A 12,294-nucleotide genomic window follows, 5' to 3' on the forward strand; every position below is an offset into this window, starting at 1 on the left:
TTCAAGCCATGATGGAAAACTCTTTATAATGCCTGTCAGACTGCCATTTGTCCTTTTGGTATCCATGTCCAAGAGCTGCTCAGAGAGCTTGACACCACAGTAGACAATGTTGCCCAGTCAACAAGGCAACTACTTCCACCCTGGCATGCTCTTAAACAGTCATGCGACTTCTTGATTAAAAATTGGGGTAAGGCCAACACCCCTTCTGTCTACCAACAACTTCGTGCTGCACATCGAGCCGAACACTGACTTCTTGCCTATCTTCATTGATGGCTCAAAGTCTGAGTTTTCCATGGGATCTGCTGCTGTCTTTCCAGATAGTATTATATCTGGGAAGATTCTCCACGATTGCAGCATATGTACAGCTGAATTATGTGCTATGCAATTAGCCGTGAACCACATTAAGACCCATAAGTACCAAACATGTATGGTGTATACTGACGTTCTAAGTATACTGCAGGCTTTATCAGGGATGAGTCATAATACTCATCCGTTCCTGACCTGGATCCAGCAGACATTACGTTGTTTTACTGAGTGTTCATTTGACATTCATTTCTGCTGGATTCCAAGCCACATTGGGATCGGGGGAGATGAACTGGCAGATGCTGCGACCAGATCACTACAGGCAGGTGAAAAATTGTAAATTACTTGGCATGGGCAGACCACAAAACATGAATGACAGGTTTTATCTATCAGATAAAACCTGTCATCCATCACTGATAGTCTAGTCTGCGCAGGAACCGTAGAGGAAGTTGTTCTAGCTCACATCCACTAGGACACAGTCATCTTATGCATGCATTTCTCTAGGTGCCTCCGTAGCCAGGTGGGAAGGAGCAGCAGTGCGTAGCACACGCTTCTTGATTAGACCGGGGTTCGAGCCCATCACCACCAAATACGGAGGATGCAGAAAGGTCAGGGAATGACCACCGCATATCCCGGAGCAATATGGCCTTAGTTGCTAATGCTCCTAAAAACCAAATAACAAACAAACAAGCATGCATTTCTGCTGAGGTCAGATGGCTCTCCTAAGTATGAGAATTGGCTCGTTTTTAACAATTTGTCATATTTTAATGAAGTGCCCACGTTATAGACACAAACATGTTTTATATTTTACTGCTTTAGTCAACTGGCTATGCCTTATACACTGTCAGATTTTATCAGATAATGATAACCTATTTTCTGTTTTTAGTGATTTAAAATCAATTACTCTTTACTTGTATTTAAAATCAATTAACCTTTTTACTTGTATTTAAAATTTACCTTTTTATTGTTAAATTTTACATATTTTTATGTCTCTTTCATTATTATTGCTTTGATATAGCAACCTAATTCTTTAGGTGACTGAAATTTTAAATGTGTACATTTATGATCTGGTTTTGGCGCATTAGCCTGATATACTAATTCACAAATAAAACCCAAAATGAAACGACTACATGGTGCACAAGGTTCCTTCTGAAATATGTCCTTAAAAATGCTGAGGTAGCACAAATTTCATCAATTGGCAATACATCATTATCACATGCAATTTTTTTGCATTGCTGTAAAACAGTAGATGTTTTACAGTGTCAGTTTTGTCAGTTTCAGTGTGAGAATGTAGTAGATGCTATTATGAAAGATGAATGAATTGATTGGGGTACTGACAAGTGCACAAGGAAATATGAAATAACTTTTCCCAAGATATGCTTGGAATTTAAATAATTCTTCATAGCAGTGCTTGAGTGTGAGAGAATATTCATCCAGGTTAGAAAATCAAAAACTGAGTTTAGGTCTTGGAAATGGTCCTGGCAGCCGAGTCTAGATAGCAGGGCCATTGTTATGAACAAAACTTTGACAACATTTTTGGAGAGATCAAAATCTGCAACAGAATTTTTCTTGAAGAAATCAAAATCAGTTGATGTATAACATAATATCCAAACAGAAATCCACAGAGGAAAATGTTAGATAAGCTAATGTTTACAATCATACTCTACTGGTAAACAATCATAAGGCTGTGTTTTTTAAAATGTGCATTTTGATTTTAAAAAAATGCAAAAAATTGTTATTAAAAAATTATACACTGGTGTGCAAAACTTAAGGACCAGTTAGGTTTTCACCTGTAGCTTCTCATAGGAGTGGCTTGGATATGGGGAAAGCATACCAAAGAAACCTCTTGAGGTACAGAAATGATGAAGCAAACAACAACGGAAACAAAACGGTACAGAGGGACTTTATTCAAAAATGGCAACATAGCACGGGCTGCCATGATACAGAGGCATCTGCCAAAGATGGAACAAAGGGAAGAGGTGGTCCTCAGTAGGAGATATGGCCACCTCTAATGTTGATGTAAGATTTGCACTGCCTGTCCATACTTAGAACAATGTTGTTGATAAGTTCTTGCAGTAACATTGTCCATTCCTCTGTCAGCAGCATCTTCAGCTGGTGAACATTTTCTGGTGGGTGTGGACGTGTTGATAGTCATCTCCCCAGAGTGTCCCATGTGTGTTCAATAGGATTTAGATCGGTGGAACGGGCAGGCCAATCCATACAAACAATGTCCTCACTTTCCAAAAACATTAACAGCTGCAGTGCAATGGGGTGTGGTGTTATCATCCATAAACACGAGCTCTGGACCAATGGCACATGGGGAAGGATTACCTCAGTACAGTAGCATTCATCAGTTACAGTACTACCTTCCAGTATCTGTAGTTGTGAACGTCCATCCAAAATAACGCCTCCCCAGACGAGAACATCCGGACCGCCATATCGATCCCTTTCGGTGATGTTTGCAGGGTGATACCATGTCACCAGTGAACAGTACCTTACCTACTCTCATCAGTGAACAGTACCTTACCCCATTGCACTGCTGTCCAGTCCTTGGGTTCGATGCACCACTGTAAACAGTGTCTCCAATGGGCAGGTTAAAGGGACACAGCGTACTGACCGTTGGGCAAACAGTCCACCTTTGTAGAGTTGCCTGGCCACTGTAAACCTCCATGTCTTGTGCACCTGGTTTGCATTGAATCCCGCTGTCTGGTGTCGGTCCCTCTTGGCCTGTAGGAGTATATAGCGGTTATCATTGGGCATTGTTTTTCTTGGATGACCACCACTGGTCCTTTGAACAGCTGTACCTGTCATTCTGAAGGCCAACCACACACGTGCGATGATGCTATGGCAATACTGAACTCTGCAGCCACACTCCTCGCACTTTGACCTTCCCAATTATTTGACTGAGTAAAGTCATCCAGATGTTGTCTACTGGTCATTTTGTTGTCTGTAGCACTGTATGAAACCAATTGAATGTCTGTAACAATTGTGCTCACCATTCAGTAATTTGCACCTAACTGCTGAACTGCTGCTTTTATCTGTTTATGTGAGCCCTCTCATCACGCTTCAAATTTTTGCATGTGCACCAGCTTTCTACTGAACGGCCACAGTTATGCAAATCGCCACAGGCTGTTTAGTTCGATTTTGTTGTTTTAACTCTTTAGAAATAGTGTTGGTCCCTTAAGTTTTGCACTCTAGTATATAAAATGTGCATTTTTTTCCAATTTAATTTATTAGAGGTGTGGACTTGGGGAGGGGGACTGCTTTTTCTATCTGTCTGGCCTCCAGCTTTTTGAAAGTCAAAGGTTGGTAACTTTACACCAACTACATTTCATTTATAGCCAAGTGTGATAAATAACTTTCTTCTTTTAAGCTATTAAAAAGAGAAAATGTCTTGTAGCACTTTACTCTGCCACAAGAACTACTGAATGTTTGTGAAGAGTAGTTCACTGTTACTTGTTTACAGACTGTACTAATACTAATGGCTTCAGTTTTTTCCAGAATAATTCAAATTAGTACTTGTTTTAATTTTATAATAAAAGCATTACTGAAATATACAATGAAGCTTGTTTATAATTTTAATTTATATTTATAAATTTCAGGTGATGAGCTTATGTAAACTTCTTGTGAGGTTTATTTTCTTTTGTCATTTCAAATACACCCTATACCAAAATATACCAAAAGTATTCAAACATCCCTCCACAGTATTGTTTACTGTGCCAAAAATTTCCCCTTACATGTGTATCAGCTCAGATTTATCAATATAAATCTCACAGGTCTGTCTGTACAGCAGCATATTCAGAAGGCATTTATGAGTCATTATTAGCATTCCATGTGTGGCATATCAATAACATTTCTGTGTATCCAACTATGATTCATCTGAACCTCTCAAAATGCATTGTGGCAGAACTTATTCAAAGACTGAAGACAATAATTAATACTTTGATGGTAAAAAAAAAAAAAAAAAAAAGTTGACAAGATGGTTTCACAAGCTCGTGTAACTCATTTGCATGCCTCATACTTGTTACTGCAGAAAACATGGAGCAGGTCCAGGAAGCCATAGGAACATCCATCTGTACATCAATCATCTGCATAGCCTTGGATTCAATGTATATTACTGTGCAAAAGCCCAATGTCACTGTCAACAGTATCAAAATGCCATCGTTCCTCACTTTTACAGTTCTAGTAGTAGGTGCTATAGAGTTAACCTTAAGTTTCATTCCATTGGACACAGGGCATAGGGATTTCCCATAGAGCATTTCTCATCTAAGTTTAGTGGAATTAGTCTGATCTGGACCTGTTTCAGCTGGCTTGGGCAGTTGAAAGGCACTACCACCAGTGGACCTCATCATGGTCCATTGGTGGTAGTGATTGAAACCATGAAGTCTGAACTGCTTAGACATTTGAATAATTGTTAGCCATGCTGTGGTAGTACTATATAAATACACCTTGTTTGTATAAGTGTGATAGTGCTTCACATCATAGAATGATAGTCACGTGTAACTGATTTGTGGACAAGAATGTTAAATTTTAAGTAGCCAGCTCAGAGCCTGGACCCCCAGTTGTGAGGTTGAAGTCCCAGCTCTAAGCCAGAATGGAGGGTGAACACTTGTGGGATAAATTGGAGTGCTATATTAGGCTGCAGTCAAAATTGTCTGCTTCCAGACCCGTTCAAACAGATGTTATGCAGGAGGAATGGAAGAAAACTCCAGCTGGTACATATTAGAAATTGGTGGAAAGTATGGCCAGGAGGAGAGAGAATAGAGCTACCTTTTGTCCTGATATATAGGCCAAAGATGGCACTCAACTGATATTAGGTTTTTAAATTTTAAATTAAAAACCTGTTTTGCAACTACTAATTTGTTTGAATAAATTTGGTCATATAGTGTATATTGTAATACCATCACCTATATTACTTTTTTACACACACACACACACACGTGTGTGTACAGCGGATTCCAGTTATTTGGGCCACTGGTTAATCGGGGCAGCTGTTTATTTGGGGCAAATCTTAAAAAAACAGAACCCAATCAAGAAAATAGCCAGGGTTTACTTCGCTTAATTGGGGCAGGAGACCGCAGCACTGGAGATTACCCTACAATTGTCTCCGACGGTACCATGTGGTTCGGTCGAAATTCTGGAGGTCACAACCATAAAACAATTAGCAGTCATCTGTTTATTGGGCTTTTCTGTTAGTGAAATCATAAACGGACAGTAAACTCGATCTTACTGAATTTGCGATAATACCGACAGCTGGAATTCTGTGGATTGAAGATTATACTTCCATGAAATCTTCAATCATATAAAAAAAATTAATTTTCAGATCTTCTCTTAATTCCTATTTTTAAAGCTTTGTAACTCGTTACTCCGTTCTCACTTGCGCGTACTGTATTGTGTTACTTGCAATTTGTGTGTGTCGTGTTCTTTGTTATTGATTGCTTATCTTTTTACTATTTTAAATTTTAATCCCCACCCACAAATGTCAGTGAACAGAAATGTCAACTAGTTAGTATGTACACATTACAGTACGTATTAATTATTCCGATTATCACGTATATCGTATAGTGAACGGTACTTTACTATGGTGAGTTCGTTGTAACGTGATTTTATTGTACAGTGAATCAACTGTGGGGGGGGGGACACATTGTATTTTTAACTATTTACGTGAAACTTCAGATAATTGGGGCAGCCGCTTAATCGGGCCAAAAGGCATGTGTCCCGATGTGTCCCAAATAACCGGAATGGGGGGCGTGTGTGTGTGTAGTACTATAAAAGTTTGAGTGAAGAGTTGGGCTTACTAATCTGATCATCTTCAAAGTATCTTCCTTCTTCACGCACGCAAATGTATACACTCTTGCTCAATTGGTCTTCCCAAGCTTTGAAACATTATTTAAAGTTGTGTTTTTTAGAGGCTGCTATATGACTGATTTCCCCCCTCCCCTGCAGCCAAGAACTGCTAAACTGTCATTGCTGACCAAATTGTAATGCAGTTTCCACCTAACCTTTCCTTCCATTTTTGACATTGTCTTCGCCTTACTTTCTCAACGTAGTAAGCAGCAATAATGCTTCTTCCCTAGTCACAAATTTGTGGTGCACCATGCCCTCATCGGAAAAAAAGCAATCAGCGTGACTTTTACGTTGGATTTTATTGCTTGGGACTTGTTTGGGCCATGGAGACATTTTTATGTGCCATTCAGATGATTCCACCTTGGTCTATGAGTCGTAGCTGAACATCCAACTCTCATCCCCATTAATCACTTTTCTTAGGAAGCTTGGATTTTGCATAGATCTTTCACACAAAATCACCTGTGATGGCTTTCCTGCAGTCCATCTGATCATCCAACAGCAAGTGTGGAACAAACTTTGCACATGTAGAATGCATCCCTAAATCTTGCATCAGACTGTATTGTACTTAGCCTACAGACAGCCCAACTGTATGGCCAATCTCAACAACAGTCATTTGCTTATCATTTTGCATTTATTCCTTCACTTTCATGACTTTCATCTTTTTGCGGCATTGAAGAGCACCCATTGCAAGGTTAATCTTCCAGTGTTTTCTGTCTGTTTTTAATACCACTTGTAAAGTGCTGTTTTCTTTAAAGCATTATCTCCACAAACTCTGTAATGCTTGTAGCATCTCTGTAGCACTTTTCCAAAGTTTAAAGACTAACTTTATGTTATTGCTGTTCAAACTTCAAAATTCTGCAATCAGTCAGCTGTGACCAGTCAGTCAGTGGTCAAGCCAGTTCCCACTTGCCATGCATGTGATTCTGGGAACTTTTTGAATTTACCACACATCTAATTTAATATTCTGAGGTTAAATGTTAATCCATTACTGTAGTACTGATACTGATATTTTTATTCATGTCAGATTAATTAATTTTATATTTGCCCTTATTGATGATGACTAACATTTAAGTGAAATTTTTAGTGCAATTAACATGTTTTTACAAACTGTTTATTTTACAGTACATTTAACTTCAGTGTACCACTGCTATCATGGCTAGCAATTCTTGTGCTTTGTGTTGTTGGAAGCATTCTGTATTATATTCCTATGAGATACCTCATCATGGCTTGGGGTAAGATTCATATTATCATCATGCCCGATAATGAAATAAAATGTTTCTTAAATATAAAATGAAGCACTGTTTCTATGTGAAAAATTTTTAATTTTTTGTATTTCACATCTGGTATTATAACTTGCTAAACTAACTTATGTTATTGGCTTTATTTCTAGATCATCTGCATGATCCCCAACACCATGCCAAAAATAGCGTTTAGTCCAGATACAAATTCAAATTATTTTAATAGCTCCGTTACTCATTGCTCCTATCTTTAATTTGTGTATATAAGTGTGTTCGTGGGCTAATTTGTAGTGAAGGTTGTATGGGCTAAAAAAAAACTGGTAATAACTCACCTTGGAGAATCCTACTTCCTCCACTTGAGATCAATTGATTTCAGGAACAGAACCCAGAACAACTTACTTTGCTAAGTAAGCTGTTATGGATTTTAGTTCAGGTAGTTAAGTATAACTTCACACCATCCAGACAGAAGCTAAAATGAGTTAAACTTTTGTTTCTGTCTTGATGGCATGAAGCCATGCTCAACAATATAAATGGACATCTTATCCTAACCAGTGGGGCATTATTTTCACCCTCTGTTTTATCAAAAAAATTTTTTGCCACCAGGCTGTTTTTTGGGAGAAACTGAAAAAAGTGGAAATTATTAGTGGCAAGATCAGGTTATATATTAGTGGCTATAGGAAAAATGATCAAGAAGTTCCCATCATTGATGATCTTATGAGGGTTGCACACACTGTATGTGGTCATGGAACATCAATACCCCATGTATCAGTAGCCCAGGCTGCTTTCTGTGAATCAAGCCAGATTCTTTCAAAGGTGTGTGGAATTATGCTACAGCCCTGGTAGCTAGTCATTTTCAAAATACACAAGAAGAATGCCATGCCTTTCCTGCTGAAATTTAAGATACAGCCTGAAACTTCTTTGTTGAAGTGAACCTAGATGCTCCTGTTGCACTGATAATTAATGTCACCTATTGCTAAAAAACTTACAATTGTTAATTTAGTCTTTATTGAACTGCATTTATAAGGTGGTTACTTAATGATCCCTGCCTTATAATAAATTTTTAATATAAATTGCTGAAAATGAGGAATTATAAAAATCTTGGAACGGTTTCTTAACCTTCTGGAGGATGCATGAAAAAATAATGTGAGCAAGCATCTGGTTGATTTCTTCCATTCAATTAAGTTTCAAATAAAGTTCATAAAGTTAATTAAGTTTCAAATAAGGTGTGCAACAAACTTTGCACATGTAGAATGCATCCCTAGATTTCTCCAAAAGAGCAGCAGATAGCAATACATTGCTATCTGCTGCTCTTTTGGAGAAATCTGTGTTCACTTCCCATCTAAAGCAGGAGGAATTTGTCAGGCTTCCTTAATCGGGACTGTAGTCTGCCAATTTCAGGTCCTTATGAGTTATTTTGGATTTTTCCACCCATAAAACACTCATCTGCCCATGAGTATACAGGCAAGTTTCAAATAATCTTGCCCATATTAGGATTAACCAACCAATATGGGAGGGAGGTAAAACGGAGAGATGACTTCGAAAATTAGTAAATACTTTCCAACAGTGGTTGTGAAGATGAATGTATATAACAGTAAACATGTATATAAAAGTAAATGGTATATTAAAAAATATTTTATAAATTAAAAAAAACAAAGAAAAAACATACAAGGATGAATGAAAAAATATTACTATGATACATGTGGTATATTTATAAAAAAAATATATGCATTTTACAAAAGTAACATTTGTGTTACCTTTACTAACTTAAGACATTTTAAACATTTAAATTTTTAAGTCAGTTTTATAGTTTGTCTTAAACCATGTTTCTTGGGATCAACAAATTTTAGCCATTTTGCACTCTTCAGTCACCATATCCATGCAGCTGAACCTTACTTATCTTCACAGAAAAGTTTTTTATTTAATTTATGTATTGAAAAATCTCTTAATTGCTGAGCAAACTGGTGATTCATCAGAGACTGAAGTATCCAGCAACCTGCCAAGTGATGTATATCCTATTTGGGGCCTCAGGACAGAACTGTCAAGTGCATGCTGCTCTGGTTCAAGATTTAGTTTTATTAGCCAACTCCCATTGTCAGGAAAATTATTATTTTTTGTAATATGGATAGGTGGACTAGAACCAGAGCATGTCTGCCAAGAGAAACAATTATGTTAACAGATAGTGAGGTGGGTGAAGAGGGCATTATTATACATGTGGGTACAAATGATATTAAACCCACACAAACTGACCATTTGTTGGATCTTCTCTCTCTGTGAGCACCTGTACATGGTGAGGGAACTTCCCAGTGATGCTGCTGGTCCTACAGATTAGCATTGCTGGGATCGAATGCCCAGTCAGGGTTCCAGAGTACCATTATAGGAATCTGATGTGTTTGCCCGTGTACTGCGACCCATGGAAACTCAAAGGGAGATCCTGATAGTTGAGGGGGCCCAACTGTAACACACCACTTTGATCCCTTTTTTGACAAGACAAGTAGTTCTGGGTTGGCTTGCCAGGATCAATTGGCTAGTGGGTTCACCTGCATGAGTCAACAGTGTTAATGCTGTGCTATCCATCCTATCCTATTCATCAGATAGGGTAGGATGAATAGCCAGCCTGAAATTGCCACCAGCCCAATCCTATCCATCAGACCTTCATGGTCTGATGGATAGGATTGGGCTGGTGGCAATGAAAGTGTGGTGTCTAGACAGCCCTGACATCCCACTTCCAACCACATTTGTTGCTTGCCAGATGGTGGTTGTCCCATTTGGACTCTGTAGTGGGTGGAGAGCCTGGGCAACTGAACCAAAATCAAATCACTATGAACTCTGATAATCTAAATTCTTCTTCTGGGATCCAAACATCGTCCCTACCGGAAAAATGACAATGAAACAGACACCATCACTTCAGCAAAGAGGCCCAAAACTGAAACAGTATCAGGTCTAACACCTAGATAACTGATAATCCATTCCACTAGAGAGAAACCTATAGGGGGAAAATCACCCTTCTTTATTCAGAAGGGGTTGGAAGAGTTTGGCAAGCTGCTTAAATCTTCAAAACATCAATCTTCTGGGTATATCCTCGTTGAAACAAAGTGTGATAAATACTCAGGACAGCTCATCTGATCCACGTTTCCTGGGCAAATGCCAGTTAGGTAACACCTCAAAAGACACCAAACTCATCCTGAGGCATCATCTCAGAATGGGACACTCCTTGGAGTGTCTGAAGAGATCTGTGCAGAGCTAAAATTGCAAGGAGTAACAGCTGCAAAGCAAATGTTTTTGCATAGGGATAGGTTTCTAGTGTTGACCAGAAATCTCATCCTTACTTTCAATTCACTGTCTGCTAATCTATCAAAGTTGTCTATCTGAACAGCACATTATGTCCATATTTTCCAAATGTTCTAAGGGAGCTTCAAGTGCCAGAAATATGGACACTCACAAATAGCCAGCTGTGATGCCCTTGCATGCATTTGTTGTGGTGCAAAGGACCACAAAATTACATTATGTTCAGTTACAAAACCAATCCATGTTAACTGCCAAGGAGAGCACCTTGCATACTCAAGAGAGTGCCACAAGTGGAAGAAAGAAAAAGAAAGCTGAACGTTTCATAACAGGAGGTGAAAAAAGCAGTTAAACCAGTAAATATCAATAAGGCAACACATGCTGAAAAGGTTGTCAAGAAATGGTCCACTGGGACTCGAACAGAAATGACTGTACCACCAAAAGGGTCATTTAAAACCCATTGCCTGCTATTTACTAAACTCTGAAGAACCTGCAAAGAAAACTCTGTTTACCTGCCATTCCAATACTGGTACCTCCTAGTGCTCCAGCATTTTCAAAAATCAAGTGGTAAAGTAACAGAAAACCAAAGCAGCAACCATGTCATATATTGAGAAATTGTGCATGAGAACCTGTCAGGTGTTAGTGATAGGGTAGATACCCTGATGGTATAACAGCTGATAACCAAGTTGTGAATTAATTTCACAATATGCCAAGTGAGGTGAAGTTTAATATGTAGAGTTTATTGCTAAAATGCTTCAGACTACGAGAAGAGTTTATTGCCATATAATTTAATGCAATAGCATAATTTCTATATACAATAAACCAGCCACTCACCAATGAGGATGCAGGGAATAACTTTGATATTATATATTTGGATCTTAGAAAGGCTTTTGATACTGTTGCACATGGAAGACTGCTGCACAAATTGGAGCAGTGTGGCATTGGAGGCAAATTGCTGCTATGGATAAGGGGATGGTTGAGTGGCAGAAGACAGAGAGTGGTAATCAATGGACACTGCTCAACGTGGACTAATGTTATTAGTGGAGTTCCTCAGGGTTCAGTGTTGGGTCCGTTGTTGTTTTCGGTGTTTATGAATGATATTGATGATGGGATATCAAGTTTAATGTCCAAATTTGCAGATGATACAAAGGTTGGCAGGGTTGTTAAGGACACCACTGACGCTATGCTGCTGCAACAGGATCTGGAAAGGTTGAACAGATGGGCTGAGAGGTGGCAAATGAAGTTTAACACTGACAAATGTAAAGTACTACATATGGGAAACAGTAACCCCAGAGCAACGTATCAACTCTGCGGTACCACACTGACAGTGGTGGAGAATGAAAAGGACCTGGGGTAATTGTGCAGGCAGATATGAAGTTCTCTGAGCAGTGCAGATGAGCTGCAAGAGTAGCTCATGGTGTCTTGTCAGTGATATACAGGAATTTTTCTAGCAGGGATAAGGAGGTGATTATTCCCTTGTATAAGGCAATGGTTAGGCCACATCTATACAGGTCTGGAGGCCTCATTTCAAGAAGGATGTAGAGCTGCTGGAACGGGTACAGAGAAGGGCAACAAGATTAGTGAATGGAACAAAGGGTTGCTCTTACGAAGAAAGGCTTAAGTT

The 12,294-nt window shown here is 38.8% G+C and overlaps 1 protein-coding gene across 8 annotated transcripts in view; it reads left to right on the top strand.

Moving 5' to 3' along the window:
• The window catches only part of Mctp (multiple C2 domain and transmembrane region protein), a 690,267-nt gene that overhangs the window by 643,168 nt on the left and 34,805 nt on the right, over positions 1-12,294 (top strand). For all 8 annotated transcript variants that reach the window (XM_090373448.1, XM_090373456.1, XM_090373439.1 and 5 more), the window contains one exon: positions 7,273-7,382. In XM_090373448.1, coding sequence (XP_090229574.1) covers positions 7,273-7,382 — 110 coding nt within the window. The remainder of the gene's footprint in view (positions 1-7,272; positions 7,383-12,294) is intronic.

Source organism: Mastigoproctus giganteus, chromosome 1 (assembly GCF_048544385.1).
Source record: "Mastigoproctus giganteus isolate SK-2022 chromosome 1, ASM4854438v1, whole genome shotgun sequence".
Lineage (NCBI taxonomy): Eukaryota > Metazoa > Arthropoda > Arachnida > Uropygi > Thelyphonidae > Mastigoproctus > Mastigoproctus giganteus.